We start from the raw sequence: 15,641 nt of genomic DNA, 5'->3' as shown, positions 1-15,641 counted from the left end.
TCAGTCCTATCCACTGGAATCCCGGCAACACGCAGGCAGTGATCCCATCCCCGTCGCCAAACTGTGATAGTTATTTTAGACTTGTCTTGTCCAAAGATTTACCAAGATACGTTCAAAAGGTTGAGTCTGGTTTATTGAATGAAATCAAATACTTGCACAAGGACTTCCTGAACAACGCAAACAAAGGTGGTTTGTCAGAGAAGTGAAGTCAGTCACTTCTGGCCTGGCTTATATTCAGTCAGAACACAGGTAAGTCTTTCTAGGATTTCATTGGCTGAGTTGTCTATGCGTCATCGTGAGGGGACGGATATCACACTGTGAAAGAAAGGAATGTGGGATGAAACTCACTTTGAATATGGCTTTGAATATAGACAAAGGTCTGAGTCAGGGCAGGAAGGACAAGGTGTGGCCTTTCTGACTTGGACAAAAGAGCGAGGCAGAGCTATGCAGAGTGTGTTTACAATTACAAAAGGGGGGAGAGTTGGTGTTTTACATTAGACTGAAACTGGGGTTTGCGGGGGACTTGGGGGGAGGTGATAATTACCAGGACAAAGGTTTAAGGTGTTTGGATGTAAATTCCTGGACACCCCCCCTCCTCCAGCCTCTATGGTACTGATGGTCCACGTTAGCAGCACTTGCATTCAATTTGCGAGCAAACGACTTTTGGGGCTTGCAGAAGCAGCTGTATATCTTTGTCTGAGTGATGTGTGGGAGCCCCTCCACAGCTGCGGGGCCTACGGTGCTGATGCTGCAGGAGCACACGCCAGGGGCCACGGGAGGCGGAGGGCCAGTGACAGCCAGAGAGTCAGCCTGTCATTGTCTTTTTTTTTTTTTTATTGATATTTTATTTTAGTTTTTGAAGACATAACATTAACCACATACAATTACAACATTTTATACGCAACACAAAGACAAGACAAAGCAAATATTGAGATCTTGCTCCCACTTCATCTGTGTCTGGAAATTAGTATTGGGGATAGCATGTATGATGATTTAATGGGATGGCTTCACTTTTATTCCAGTTGATTTTATAGCCAGAGAAAAGACTGAATGACTTGATTGTCTCTAACACCTTGGGTATAGCAGAGAGCGGGTTGGACAATGTTAATAAGATGTCATCAGCATATACATGTATCTTAAACTGGTGGCCACTCAGCAAGACGCCTGTAATATCTGGATTCTCACGGATGGCACAAGCCAACGGTTCCAGGGCTAAGATGAATATAAGTGGCGATATTGGACAGCCCTGTCGTGTACCCCGATGTAAAGGGAAAGAATCAGAGAGGATATTATTGCTTCTTACCAGGGATACTGGATTATGGTATAGAGCTCTGAACCATTTCATACAGGTTGGGTGGAAGCCATATTTCAATAGAATGTTAAATAAGTATGGCCATTCTATCCTGTCAAAGGCTTTCTCGACAACGCAATCTCTGGATGCCGAAGAGAGCCTGCCCTATGCATTACTTGGAACAACCTCCTCATGTTGGGCCTGTCATTGTCAATGAACACTATTTTGGCCGGAACGTGTTTAAAAATGCGGCCGCCAGTTTAAACCTGACAGTCTGTCTTTGTTTTTCTCCCTGTGTGTGTGTGTGTGTGTGGTTGTGTGAACTTGCAGAACTCCAGATTATCTCTGGTGTGTGAAGATGCTGACTGCTGGCTCAGTAGAATTCCACTGACCTCTGATACCACAGACGCTAACTGCACCATCTACAGCCAAGGTACAGTATGCAACACACACACACACACACACACATACGTGCACAAACACACGCACAAACACACGCACACACACACACACACACACACATACATACATACTGTACATACGTGCACAAACACACGGATACGCACACACACACACCCACCAACACGCAATGTTGTCCATGTACTATATTTAATGTGTGTGTGTGTGTGTGTGTGTATGTTCTGCAGGCAATCAGCTCTTCTGTAAAGTGATCCATGAGGTGTCAGAAGGTGACGGCCTATTGGCTGAACTGTCTCTATCATTCCTGGACCACCTCTCATCACCGCTCAGCCTCACTACCCACAATGCCCTGGTAAAGGAGGAGCCCACCTACCCGGCAGCCTTGCGTCCTGAAATTCAGCTCCTTCCCCAGCAGGCGGGCATGGCGGCCATCTTGGCTACAGCGGTCATCAACAGTGAGTCTCTGCTGACCGCTCTGTTAACTGTCACGCCGACAGATCGGTAATGCCCGTCTCTCTCTCTCTCTCTCTCTCTCTCTCTCTCTCTCTCTCTCTCTCTCTCTCTCTCTCCCCTTTTGTCCGTTCCCCTCGTTCTCTCTCTCTCTCTCTGCCTCTTTCTTTTTCTTTTCTTGTGTGGCTGTTAACTGATACTGTAAACCAATGCCATGCTGAGACTCTCTACATACCAGTAAATTGACAGTGGGCTCCAGTTCTGGTGTTCCTGATTTAGCCATTCACCCGTTTCACCACTGGGGGGCAGTGTAGCTCCTCTACAGGGCCTGGTGGTTTCTGAGAGGCACTACTGGCCCAGAGGAGGACTGTTGGGGTGAAAGTAGACTCAGAGTCAGTCTCTAAATGCTGCGCTCAACTAGAGGCGGGGATCTCGAAGGTCTGGCATCGCGAGGGGGGCAAAACGTACCAGGCAGGCAGGCAGAGGACCGGGAGGAGGGGGGAAGAGGGAGACAGAAAGAGAGTGGGAGAAAGGGAGGGGGAGAAATGAGGAGGGAGGGAGCAGGGAGTTAGGAGAGAAGGGGGAGAGGGAGCAGGAAGGAGAGAGGGAGGAGAGAGCATGGCGACAGCAGGAGGGAGAGAGGGAGGATGGAGGTAGCAGGGAGACAGGCTGGGAGGCAGAGAGACAGACAGGCTTGGTGATAGGCCTCGAGACAGACAGACAGACAGACAGACAGACAGACAGACAGACAGACAGGCAGGAAGACAGACAGACAGACAGACAGACAGACAGACAGACAGACAGACAGACAGACAGGCAGGAAGACAGTCAGACAGACAGACAGGATTGGAGGCAGGCAGACAGACAGACAGACAGACAGACAGGCAGGCAGACAGACAGACAGACAGACAGACAGACAGGCAGGCAGGCAGACAGGCAGGCAGACAGACAGACAGACAGGCAGGCAGGCAGGATTGGAGGCAGGCAGACAGTCAGAGAGTCCGACAGACAGACAGGATTGGAGGCAGACAGTCCGACAGACAGACAGGATTGGAGGCAGACAGGAGAGGAGCAGCCTGGGAGCAGTGATCAGAGCATGGGCACGCTGCAGTGCTGAGAGAGTGATTAATCACACATCAGGCCAAAGAGCTAAACATGATCCGCTGTCTCTCCGGTTCCGGTAGCTGCGCCGCACCGCGCCCGCCTGCCTGTGTAATTATTGGACGTTATCAAGAATAGCCTGGTTAGAACGCGCATCAACACCAGCTTTGCTAGATTGGCTCCCCTCCCTGCTCCCGCAACCCCTACACCCCAGTTGCCTTGGCGACCCGGGAGGAATGCAATGCGGTGTGTACAGATATAGAATCTCACTGCTCTTACATACATGGATGCATGTGTCTGTATTTGAAGTTGCACTTACACACTCTTGCGATGATACTAGAAGAAATTGCACGTACAAAGAAATACAACAACTGGTTAGATGATCCAACAGCCATATTTAGGTGTCCATAGAACCACATCTTGAGTGGTTGGTTGGAGACTCAGATTGGTTGATTGTTTGATTAACAAATGTGTCCTTGCTGTGACTGGTTGATTGGTTGATTAACCGCTGTGTTCCTGCGTTTGATTGGTCCAGAGGACATCTTCCCCTGCAAGGACTGCGGGATCTGGTATCGCAGTGAGCGGAACCTGCAGGCTCACTTGATGTACTACTGCGCCAGCCGGCAGAAGCAGCCCAGCAACCCCGCCTCCTCGCAGTCCCCGCCCCAGGACAAGGCCAAGGAGGCGTACCCCAACGAGCGCCTCTGCCCCTTCCCGCAGTGCAACAAGAGCTGCCCCAGCGCCAGCTCGCTGGAGATCCACATGCGCACGCACAGCGGTGAGCGTCACACTCGGAGGCACAGGAAACAGAGGCAAACGCACCGGCGACTCAAACCGAATGACTCGTTGGGAAGTCCAAATACTACGCCTTATAAATGGATCTGTCTCCCTCCTCTCTCTCCCCTCTGTCTCTCTCCTCCCTCCCCTCACTGCCCCCCTCCCCCACAGGCGAACGTCCGTTCATCTGTCTGGTCTGTCTGTCAGCCTTCACCACCAAGGCCAACTGTGAGCGCCACCTGAAGGTGCACACGGACGGCCTGAACGGCGTGTGCCACGGCTGCGGCTTCATCTCCACCACGCGGGACATCCTCTACAGCCACCTGGTGACCTGTCACATGGTGTGCCAGCCCGGCTCGCGTAGCGAGGTGTATTCTCCTGGGCCCGGGCTGCCCAAGCTGCCCCTGGCTACAGGTGCGGTATACCCACTCCCAACTGCTCTGCTCTGTTCTGCTGTTCTGCTCTTTTCTGTTCTGCTCTGTTCTGCTGTGTCCTGCTCTATCCTGCTCTGTTTTGTTCTGCTCTGTCCTGTTCTGCTCTGATCTGCTCTGTTCTGTTCTGCTACTGTATGTTCTTCTTTCCTCTGCTCTGCTCTGCTCTATCCTGCTCTGTTCTGCTCTGCTCTGCTCTGCTCTGCTCTGCTCTGCTCTGTTCTGTTCTGTTCTGTTCTGTTTTGTTCTGTTCTGCTCTTCTCTTCTCTGCTCTGTTCTGTTCTGTTCTGCTCTTCTCTGTTCTGTTCTGTTCTGTTCTGCTCTGCTCTGCTCTGTTCTGTTCTGTTCTGCTCTTCTCTGTTCTGTTCTGTTTTGTTCTGTTCTGCTCTTCTCTGCTCTGTTCTGTTCTGTTCTGTTCTGTTCTGCTCTTCTCTTCTCTGTTCTGTTCTGTTCTGTTCTGTTCTGTTCTGTTCTGTTCTGTTCTGCTCTTCTCTGTTCTGTTCTGTTCTGTTCTGCTCTTCTCTGTTCTGTTCTGTTTTGCTCTGTTCTGTTCTGTTCTGTTCTGTTCTGTTCTGTTCTGTTCTGTCCTGTTCTGTTCTGTTCTGTTGTTCTGCTCTCTCATCTTCTGTCTCCTCTCCTCTCAGTTCAAGTCTTTTCTTGTCCAGCCTGTCCCTGTGTGTTCTGACCCCGCCTCCCTGCTGTGTGATTGGCAGGTCTCAGTCCGGGGGACTCAGGAGTGGTGCTGAAGTGTCAGGTCTGCGGCCACAACGCCGACAGCCCCGCCCAGCTCCAGCAGCACGTCCGCACTCACCTGGAGGTCAGGGTGCCGGCCGAGAGGAGCCCCGCCCCACGCCAGGCCACGCCTCCCTCCGCCGACCACCTCCAGACACAGCCCCCGCCCCAGGACAGGGAGCCCCCGGCCTGCCTGACCCGCCCGGACTCCCCCGGGGCCGACGGAGGCTCGGCCACCCCCCCTGGACGAAGCCCCCCCCCAGAGAACCCAGCCGGCCTGCACATCAAGGAGGAGCCCTGCTCGGACTCCGAGGCAGAGGCCCCCGGGATGCAGGTGGAGGAGGAGGGAGGAGGACAGGGGGAGGAGGAGAGGGAGGAGGAGGGGGAGGGGAGGGACGAGAAGAGCCAGGAACTCAAGGCCGTGTCCTTTCAGACCTCCACCTCGCCCAGAAGCCCCTCTGCCGCCGCCGTGAAGGTGGAGCCCGCCAGCCCCACCCCTGGTTTTAGCCCCGCCCACCCGGGGGCGGAGTCGGTGCTGCCGGGCGGCGCGGTCTTCCTGCCCCAGTACCTGTTCAGCCCGGAGGCGGCCATCTTGCCGCAGGCCTCTGAGATCCTGGCCAAGATGTCGGAGATGGTCCACAGCCGGCTGAAGCAGGGCCAGGCCATACCGCCCGCCCTGCCCCCCTACTACCCAGCAGGCACCACCACAACCGCCGCCCCGCCCACCCCCCCGCACAAGGGGGCCACCTGCTTCGAGTGCGACATCAACTTCAATAACATCAACAACTTCTACGTCCATAAGAGGCTGTACTGCTCCAGCAGACACCAGCAGGCGGAGGCCTCCACGCCGGCCCCCGGCTCGGGGAGGGAGGAGGCCCAAGCCACGGCGTCCTCCTCGGGGGGCCACGGGTCCTCGTCGTCTCCTCAGGGAGTCGCGGGGGCAGCCGGCCGCGCCGCCTCGGCCTCGCCCTCGGACTCCGCCCCGGCGTTGGGCGGCACGCCAGGGTTGGAGAGCAGGGGGGCAGAGGTGAAGACGGAGGCGCCGGCGGGGAGGGAGGGAGTGTCCTCCTCCTCCTCCGAGGGGGAGGGAGGTGGCAGGGCCAGCGAGGGCAGCCAGAGCCCGGGGGCGGAGTCCGCGGCCGAGGACGACCACACCCGGACCTTCTGTCAGGCCTGCAACATCCACTTCAGCCGCCACGACAACTACACGGTGCACAAGCGCTTCTACTGCGCCTCGCGCCACGACCCGTCCAATCAGAGGGCGAATCACCCGGCCAAGGCCGTCGCCCCTGGCGCCGCCTTCCTGCCTCAGCCGCTCCGGACGCGCAAGAGGAAGAAGATGTACGAGATCCACATGGCGAGGACCGAGGCCCTGGCCCAGGCCACGGCCGCCGTCGCCGCCGCTAGCCCCGCCCCCTTGGCCCTCGGCCTCGCCATGAAGCAGGAGGGCCGAGTCCTGGAGCCCCCCGCCCCGGCTCGGGCGCTCTCCTCCCGCAGCAGCAGCCCCGAGGGGGACGGCCCCATCGACCTGAGCAAGAGGCCACGTCTACGCGACGTCGCCCGGGGCGCCAGCTGCCTGCCGGCCCTGCCCCTGTCCGACTACCACAAGTGCACCGCCTGCAGCATCAGCTTCAACAGCATCGAGAACTACCTGGCCCACAAGACCTACTACTGCCCGGCCACCACTCTGCAACCACACACCCTGGAGCAGCTCAGCCGGCTGAAGAGGCCGGTCTCCACCTCCCCGCACGCCCAGACCCAGACCCGGGCCCTGGACCGCCAGCCCGAGGGCCTCTCCCCCAGCCAGCCCGGCTCGGAGGCTACCTCCCCCCACCCGACCCCAGGACCTAGGGGGGGTCCAAGTTCGCCCCAGGGAGTGTGTCCCTACTGCCCCCCCGGCCGGGCCCTGACCTGTGACCTGGTGGAGCACCTCCGCAGCGCCCACAGCCTGGTCCTCCCTCTCCCGCCCAACCCCGAGGCCCAGCCCGGCGCCACCGCCAGCCCCGGCCTCAGCCTCAGCCCCCGGGACGTGACCACCACCCCCCCCAAACCGGGCCTCAACCCTCGCCGGGACAGCATCAACGGCCGGGTGAGGCGGGACACGCCCTCCCCTTCCTCGCCGCTGGCGAACGGCAGCCCCGTGGGGCCCCGCGCCGGCGGGGGCAGCTCTCCCACGTCGGCCCCCCCGCTGGCCGCCACCCCCCCAAGAGCCCTGACTGTGTCACCAGTGGCCGAGGCCCAGAGGGAGGTGGGGGTCTCTCTCCTACCTGACAAGGCTGCTCTGGCCCTGGCCCCACACCACCACCAGCACCACCACCACGCCCTCTCCGCGCCCCCGGCTCCCCTTCCCTCCAAACCGGCCCTGCCTCCCCCCCTGCAGAACGGCAACACGCGATTCTGCCGCCTGTGCAACATCAAGTTCAGCAGCCTCTCCACGTTCATCGCTCATAAAAAGTACTACTGCTCCTCCCACAGCGCCGAGCACGTCAAATGAACTTTTATCCCCCCCCCCCTCTCTCTCTTCCTCCCCCCTTCCTCCCAGTCAACCGTCTCAGTGGCGCCCTCTCTGGACAGTGTTTGGAAGTGTGACTGTCTGTTACACACCTGGCTCTGTTGCCCCCCACCCCCCACCCCCCGCAAGGTCTCTGTCTGTTCAGACAACCGCTCCCCTCCCTAAGGGCACTCCAGGTGTTGTTACCATGGTAACTAATGATTACTCCTTGTATGGGTCAAAGAAGTGTGTATTACACTAAAAGCTGAGGCTGATATGCTACCTACCTACCTACCTACCTACCTACATAGCTAGCTAGCCAGATCTAACTACCTACCTGCACACATGTGTTCCCACCCAAGTCTCCCTCATCTCACCAGGCATCTGACCAACCCCCCCCCCCCCCCCCTCCGCCTCCTTCCCTGTCATCTCCAAGGAATCTAAAATGAAGGAAGGGACATTACATCAGTGTTTAGCGCGTGCAAATCGATTGGTGCCAGGAGTGAAAACGTACAGGTCAGTTGTCATTAAAGTGAATGGGATCGCTGTTTCCTTGTTTAGGACTTTTAGCATTATAACAAGTTATAACACCGAATGGAAAAAAACGCCGATAATTTGTTGTATAGTTAACTAGCTTACTGTACGTTTGATGTATTGGTTCACCCAAAAACATTTAGCTAAGCGTTATATCAACACAAATGCCCGTTGGGGTTGCCAGCTAGGTCACCATATCCATGTCCAGCCCATTTACCTACAGTACATCAACTGCCATTTGACATTCACTACTACGCAAGCTATCTGAGCAAATATACATAAACCAATATATCAAACATAAGCTAGTTAACTATACAACAAACTACCATCAGTTCTGCCATCTGCTGTTATAATCTGTTAAAACGCCAAGTCCTAAACGAGGAGTTTGTGAATTCCATTCAATGACAGCTGACCTGTAAGTTTTCACTCCTGGCACCAATCAGCTTGAACTTTCTAAATTGTGACGTAATGTCCCTTCCTTCATTTTAGATTCCTTGGTCATCTCCAGGGTTCAAAGAAGAATTTTGGGGCTCTAGTTCCATACCCCCCCCCCCCACACACACACACACACATACACACACACACACACGCACACACACACTTGTCCAAGCTTAATTGAATTGTTTATATCACAGTGATCTTTGATTTGATGATGATGATGATGATTGTTGGAAACATTTCCTGTTTCCTGCTTCCTGTTTCCTGCTGGTGACTTCTTGTCCAGTGTCGTTTGAGCCCTGGCTGTTCCTGGCCTGTCTCTCTGGAACAGACAGCCTCCACTGTTCATGTTTCTATGGTTCTGTGCATAGTGTATGTATTATGTCTCTAAAGAATATTCTAGATGCTTTGGTTGGAACACTGGTGCTTTTTTCTAACTAGAAAAAGCTAAAGAGGTGTTTTTAGCTGAATAACATATAAGGTTACCGTGGATACCAGACAAGATGATGATATTTGTAAAATGGATAGATTGTTTTCTCTTTTTTTTTTTTTAAAACAACACAATTTTAATTTCTCTTGAATGCAAGGGGAGAAAATGTGAAATATTTATCTTTGAGTTTTCACTGATTTCATGGCAACATAAAACTACCTACCTTGTGTCTGAGAACATTTGTATTTTTTATTTGTATATTTTTCATACTGTTCGAAGGAACCGTTTGGATCGTGGTGTGCTGAAGTGTATTTTTTAAGTGGAGATATGTAATATCTTTCACAGTTATCACTGGGACTATATTTGAAACATCTTTAACCTGTTGTTTATTGGTTAGTCAGGATAGAAAGACGCACAGTGCTCCCTTTCAGGATTGGCTAATTCATGAGTTTATTCTATTATATTCTATCTCTGTTCCAGATAAATGAATTGAAGTAAACTTTTTTCTGATTCTGGTGCTTTGTTCAGTGCAGAGAGGGAAGAATTAATGACTCTGTCACTCTTCAGTTCTTTCTCTCCAATCCCAACCCCACCCCTAGCAGCCCCCCACAGCCCACGGTCACATACCAGAGATGTGGGCATACTGTAGAGAGAAGTGGGATGATTGGAATTCATGTTATGGGCCAGCAGGAGGCAGTGTGGAGCCCATATTGTTTTGTACCTTGTAGGTAGTGAACCTACCCAGACCTGTCTAAAACTCCACAATGGCACCTCAAGTGTGTTAGTAATTTACTGGTGATTCTGCAGAGAAGACCATGGGTTGTTTTGGGGGTCAGGGGGTTCTCCTCTCAGTCCCTCCCTCCTAGACTGACTCACACACCTCATATAGTTGAGCAAAGGTGTGTGTGTGTGTGTGTGTGTGTGTGTGTGTGTGTGTGTGTGTGTGTGTGTGTGCGTGTGTGTGTGTGTGTGTGTGTGTGTGTGTGTGTGTGTGAGTGAGTGAGTGTGTGCATGTGTGTAGGATCGTTTATCTGATGTTTACCAATTATTGAGTAAAAAATAACAGCTGAAGATGTTGGAGACAGAGTGTCTGTGTGGAAACCCTGAAGGGGAGGTAGTGTTGAATGGAGGAGAGATTGTCGTGTTGTTTGAACAGTGCTGTATCAGTTCTATCTATACTCAACCGTTTTTACAATGACAATGCTCACTCCTGCCTGAGAAAGAGGTAGAGGGAGAGAGATGGATAGCGAGAGAGAGGGAGGGGGACAGATGGGGGGGGGTGAGGGATAGAGAGAGAGGGGAGAGGGGGATGGAGAGAGGAAGGAGAAGGAGAGAGAGAAAGTGAATATATTACAAATAGAGGAACTCAGTGCTCCAAACTGTTTTTGAATTTCCCCTCTCTACGGTGCAGTGCTGTACAAATGTGCTGAATGTTTTACGGTAGTTTAAGATTTTTATTTGTACTGTATTTATGTTTTTACAGCACTTTTCCTTGTTCCAAACTTTGAAAGGGTTAGGGTTAGGGTCATTTTGATCACACGATGAACTAAAAGTTAATTTTTTTTTGAACAACACAATTTTGTGAATGATTCCAAATGTCCATGATGGAGAAGTCATAATGAATGTCAAATCTTTTTCTTTCTTACTTGTTTTGTCCTTTTGTTTTATTGTTATGTTTTTATTTTTCATTTAGATCTCAAGTTCCACTACACTTGTCCAAACTATGCATGGGGAATAAACCTTCTGAGAGACATTCAAAGAGAAACAACTGTCTCTCTTCTCCTTCCCTGTCTGCTCTGTCCACCCAGTCATCACTACCTCCCCTAGCTTCTTCCTACCTTGACTAATTATGGACTGGAGGTTGCTCATCAATCATTTCTTCTTCCATCTAAAAGTCCTCTAGTGTGCTTTTCTTTGTTCCCCAGGAAGCCCAGAGTGAATAATGGAGTGAATCGACTTATTTTCAGTCCTGCCTGAATCACGCTGGCAAACTATTAAAGAAGAACTTGATCATTCTATAAATGAATCTCCAAGGCTGTAATCATCTGTACATGAGCATTATTATCAACCCCTGCAGAGCATTATTATCAACCCCTGCAGTGTATCTACAGTCTAATGCTCTCAAGTCACATGTCACACTCTGAGGTTGGAAAATGTGCACTCTTTATTCATGCTTTCGTTTTCATCCATTTCATTAAAAATTGGGGTTAATATTTGAACAGTTCCTTTGCAGAGGTATTGGCTCAATTTAAGTCTCAGAAAAGAGCTAATCTCAAACAGTCAGCATACCCTCAGGAGACACTTCAGATCAGATCATTCAGTGTCTAGACTAAAAACCAAAAGGATCTATATGGAACAATTTTCAGGTAAGAAAGAATTTAGGGTTCAAAACAGTACAGAGCTGAAAAGTTTTGTATAAGGAACCTCTTACAACGGGTTCAACATGTATCACCCTTTTTAGTGTATCACTGGAACGCTACCACCCTAAACCTTGTGTGTAGAAAGTATATTGAAATGAATTAAACTGTTTGGGGATGCGTGTTTCTGAACAATTCACCCCATATGGATGAAAATACCATCAAATAACATACCCTTTAACCTCATAGTCTTTGAATCCAAAGGGGAGGAGTACAGAGACAAAACTACAACAAAATGTTATAAACAGAGTAGTTTCACGATACCAGACTTTCGAGATCTCTGCCCCCAAATGTCTGGAGATATCTCCATTGTAAATTGCTGCTAAAACAGCACCGAAAACCAATGCTACCAATCAGAACCACTGCCTACATCTCCAATAGGGTGAAGACCCGCCTTACCAGAAATTATGTCACCAAACAAACGAGTGGAGAATCAAAACAAACATTCACCGCCCTATTAGGAAGGGCCGCCCTAAAGACATTGGATTGGTTCTGCAATGCAGGTCTTTTTCAATCTCTCAAATTGTTTCCACCCACTTTTAGCAACGAAACCTGGATGAATGTCTTCAGTCTCTAGTTGATAGACTCAAGCTGACTCTTGAGTCTATCAATAGAGAGACCAGCAGGGTCAGTAATGATCAGAGAGACCAGCAGGGTCAGTTATCACCAGAGAGATCAGCAGGGTCAGTTATCATCAGAGAGACCAGCAGGGTCAGTAATGATCAGAGAGACCAGCAGGGTCAGTAATGATCAGAGAGACCAGCAGGGTCAGTTATCATCAGAGAGATCAGCAGGGTCAGTTATCACCAGATAGACCAGCAGGGTCAGTAATCACCAGAGAGACCAGCAGGGTCAGTAATCACCAGAGAGATCAGCAGGGTCAGTAATCACCAGAGAGATCAGCAGGGTCAGTTATCATCAGAGAGACCAGCAGGGTCAGTTATGAATTATGATCAGAGAGACCAGCAAGGTCAGTGATCAAGAGAAAGACCAGCAGGGTCAGTAAAGATCAGAGACAGCAGCAGGGTCAGTTATTAACAGAGAGACCAGCAGGGTCAATAATGATCAGAGAGACCAGAGGGGTCAGTTATGATCAGAGAGACCAGCAGGGTTAGTGATCAAGAGAAAGACCAGCAGGGTCAGTAATGATCAGAGACACCAGCTCAGGACTACTGAAGAGAGAGAGAGAGAGTGTGTGTGTGTGTGTGTGTGTGTGTGTGTGTGTGTGTGTGTGTGCGTGTGTGTGTGTGTGCGTGTGTGTGTGTGTGTGTGTGTGTGTGTCATCACATCACCTTCCACACAGACAGAGTGTGTTGAGAGCTGTCCTCAGACGTCTCCCATGGGGCTGATTGCTTTATGTCGTTTGCTGATTCTCTGCAATCAAAAGTTCTGCGAGGGCTCGGTGGATTGGTCCATCTAGCTCCGAAGGATGATTACAACTGTGTTCTCTGCTCTCTCCTTATCGACGACAACCACACACACTTAACTGCGCTAGTGGGACTATTGCCATGGCAATAATAACTTCTTTGAGTGCTCTGTCCAGTGGACTGCAGCGCTGTGTGGTGACAGTGGTGGTGCTTTGATTGTGGAGTGTACAGTATTTTATGTCTATGTACAGGAGTGTGAATGTGCCTACAGTAAGTTAGGAGAGCATAGTGCAGTGATTTTGGATGTTTATGTGTGTGTGTGTGTGGGGGGGGGGGGTATGTGTAATACTGGACCTCCCTTCCCCTTCCCCCATCCCTCTCCTGGGGTCCTTGGGTCGTCAGCCTCATCTCACCTCAGCTGTTTACCAGCCCACGCCCAGGTCTCTTAGAGCCTCCACAGGATGTGACTCCTGTTTTCAGGTCACATGTTCCCCTGCAACACGCAGCCCTCCTCTCCAGACACCCCCCACCCCTCGCCCACAGTTCTGGCTGGTTGTGCGATAATCACATTAAGGGGTGTGGATTTGGGCTGAAATCAGCACTCCTGCAATCAGCGGAAAAAATGCCAGTGGAGAGAGGTCCGGGGAGGACAATGCCAGTGGAGAGAGGGATGGGGAGGACAATGCCAGTGGAGAGAGGTCCGGGGAGGACAATGCCAGTGGAGAGAGGTCCGGGGAGGACAATGCCAGTGGAGAGAGGTCCGGGGAGGACAATGCCAGTGGAGAGAGGTCCGGGGAGGACAATGTTTGCCGGTGGTCGCGGTAAGAGACTCGGTATTAGAGAGATCCTGTGAATCACGAAAGGACAGAGTTGGGCATCATTTGGGAATTTACTTAATCGGGCGTGGGACTTCGGTGCACCTACCAAAATAGAACGAAAACAAAACGGACCACAAACAAGGAGCGAGCTGGCCGAGGAGAGCGTCCTGAGCGAGTGGGCTGGCCAGACAACAAAGGAGAAGAACGCCTCCATACACCTTGGACTTCTGGCAGCTGGTGAGCTATAGCTAAGACCCCCTAGGTAGTCTAGTCTTACACACACTTAGATGGTTAGGTTCAGGTCCAAGTTGTTACATCACGTAGGGAAATCGTCGGTTGGGCTACGGGTCAGCTAGGTCTTATAAAATAACACGAGCCAGGCTAGCTGGTACAGTAGTAACGGTATTGCTTCCACCCTTACCTCACTGGGCTCCCTCTCAGCTCCTCTCACCTACACGGGTGACCACCTCTCAAACGGAGTGAGTTTCAACCAGGTCGACTCACCTCACAGGGACCCCGGGTTGTGACAACACTGTCCCGGGTGTCTCTGTGTTGCAGCTCGTCAGTATTGCTTCCACCCTCAATTGCCACCTTTTGTGGGGTCAATCTTTTTTTTTTTTAAGAAAATAGACATATTACAACAATACAGGGAAAAGTGGTCAACAATATTGACGTTATTGCGTCTTCGACCACAATATACAGTATAGTGTGAAAATGATAACAGAAATAATATAGTAACATTGACAGTCATGGATATACAAGTTAGGCATTCTTTACAGTACAATCATATCCCAAATGTATTCAATCACAAGTGATACCTAACATAAAATAAACTACAACAAAGGGAGGACGAATCTTAGTTTAACATTCAGGGGATTCCCTTTTTGATATTGTGAAGGCTTTCGAGTATAACTAACATTTTTGGTTTTCATACTTTAGATGTACTGTAATTAGACTATCAAGCTCAAAAAGAACAAGATGTATGTTGGGGGAGGATTTGGAGAATTTCTGTTTATGAATATGGAATTTACCAATTAGAATTATGAAGTTAGTGACATAGTCGCTACCATTACCACCATAGGCTATCATTTTGATAGTATATAATTATATCTTTCAAAGAGAAGGTGTGATTTCTATTTACAAAACGAAATACTGTATACTGTATATGATGCTGCCTCCTTCCAAAAGGCTGAAGTTTTACTGCATTCATAAAATAGATGAACAATAGTTTCTTCTTGCTGTCCACAAAATGAGCACATACAATCCACATCTAAAAATTTCGATATTATCGAGTTCACAGGATAAATCCCATGTTAAATTTTGAAATGAACTTCTCTAACTTTGTTTGTCACACAGAATCTGAAAGGTAAAGACCACATTTTCCTCCAATCAATATCTTCAATTATGGATCTCCAGAAAAACTTGCCTCTGGGACTAACTCTACTTTGTTTATGAAAAATATCACGTATATGTTTATTAGTGCATTTCTTGTCAATTAAATCAATACCAAAGCAATTCTGGGAACATAGTTTTTTCTCTCCCCATGTGTCAAGTGGCATTTCATTAGTTGTGTAAGACCATTTGGTATAGCTTTAATTACAGAGTAGAATTCTTTATATTTGGTGTATGGCTGTCTCTGAGGTTTGTGCGTGCACATGTGAACAAGCAATCAAAGCCAGCTAAAGCAGGAAGCTACAGTATAAACCTGAAAGGGTTTTGATGTCACGTCTGCAGCCTAGAGATACAGAGTGTACACAGACGTGTCTTCTTTGAGCACAATAACTCTCCATGTGTCCATCTCTGCCTTTGCTCTTTAAGGGCCTCCTACTACCCAACACCTCTCCTACTACCCAACACATCTCCTACTACCCAACACATCTCCTACTACCCAACACATCTCCTACTACCCAGAACATCTCCTTCTACCCAACACATCTCCTACTA

At 50.3% G+C, this 15,641-nt stretch overlaps 1 protein-coding gene across 1 annotated transcript in view; it reads left to right on the top strand.

Moving 5' to 3' along the window:
• The window catches only part of zfpm1 (zinc finger protein, FOG family member 1), a 92,084-nt gene extending 83,994 nt beyond the window's left edge, over positions 1-8,090 (top strand). The window contains exons 5-11 of the mRNA XM_084452762.1: positions 1,622-1,724; positions 1,939-2,166; positions 3,798-4,040; positions 4,211-4,453; positions 5,184-5,536; positions 5,636-6,229; positions 6,284-8,090. Of these exons, the coding sequence (XP_084308888.1) occupies positions 1,622-1,724; positions 1,939-2,166; positions 3,798-4,040; positions 4,211-4,453; positions 5,184-5,536; positions 5,636-6,229; positions 6,284-7,696 (3,177 nt within the window). The 3' untranslated portion in view covers positions 7,697-8,090. The remainder of the gene's footprint in view (positions 1-1,621; positions 1,725-1,938; positions 2,167-3,797; positions 4,041-4,210; positions 4,454-5,183; positions 5,537-5,635; positions 6,230-6,283) is intronic.
• The last annotated feature ends 7,551 nt before the right edge of the window (positions 8,091-15,641 follow it).

This window comes from Borostomias antarcticus, assembly GCF_949987555.1.
Source record: "Borostomias antarcticus genome assembly, chromosome: 18".
NCBI lineage: Eukaryota > Metazoa > Chordata > Actinopteri > Stomiiformes > Stomiidae > Borostomias > Borostomias antarcticus.
The sequence above is the reverse complement of the archived record's forward strand: the minus strand, read 5'-3'. Positions and strand labels throughout refer to the sequence as shown.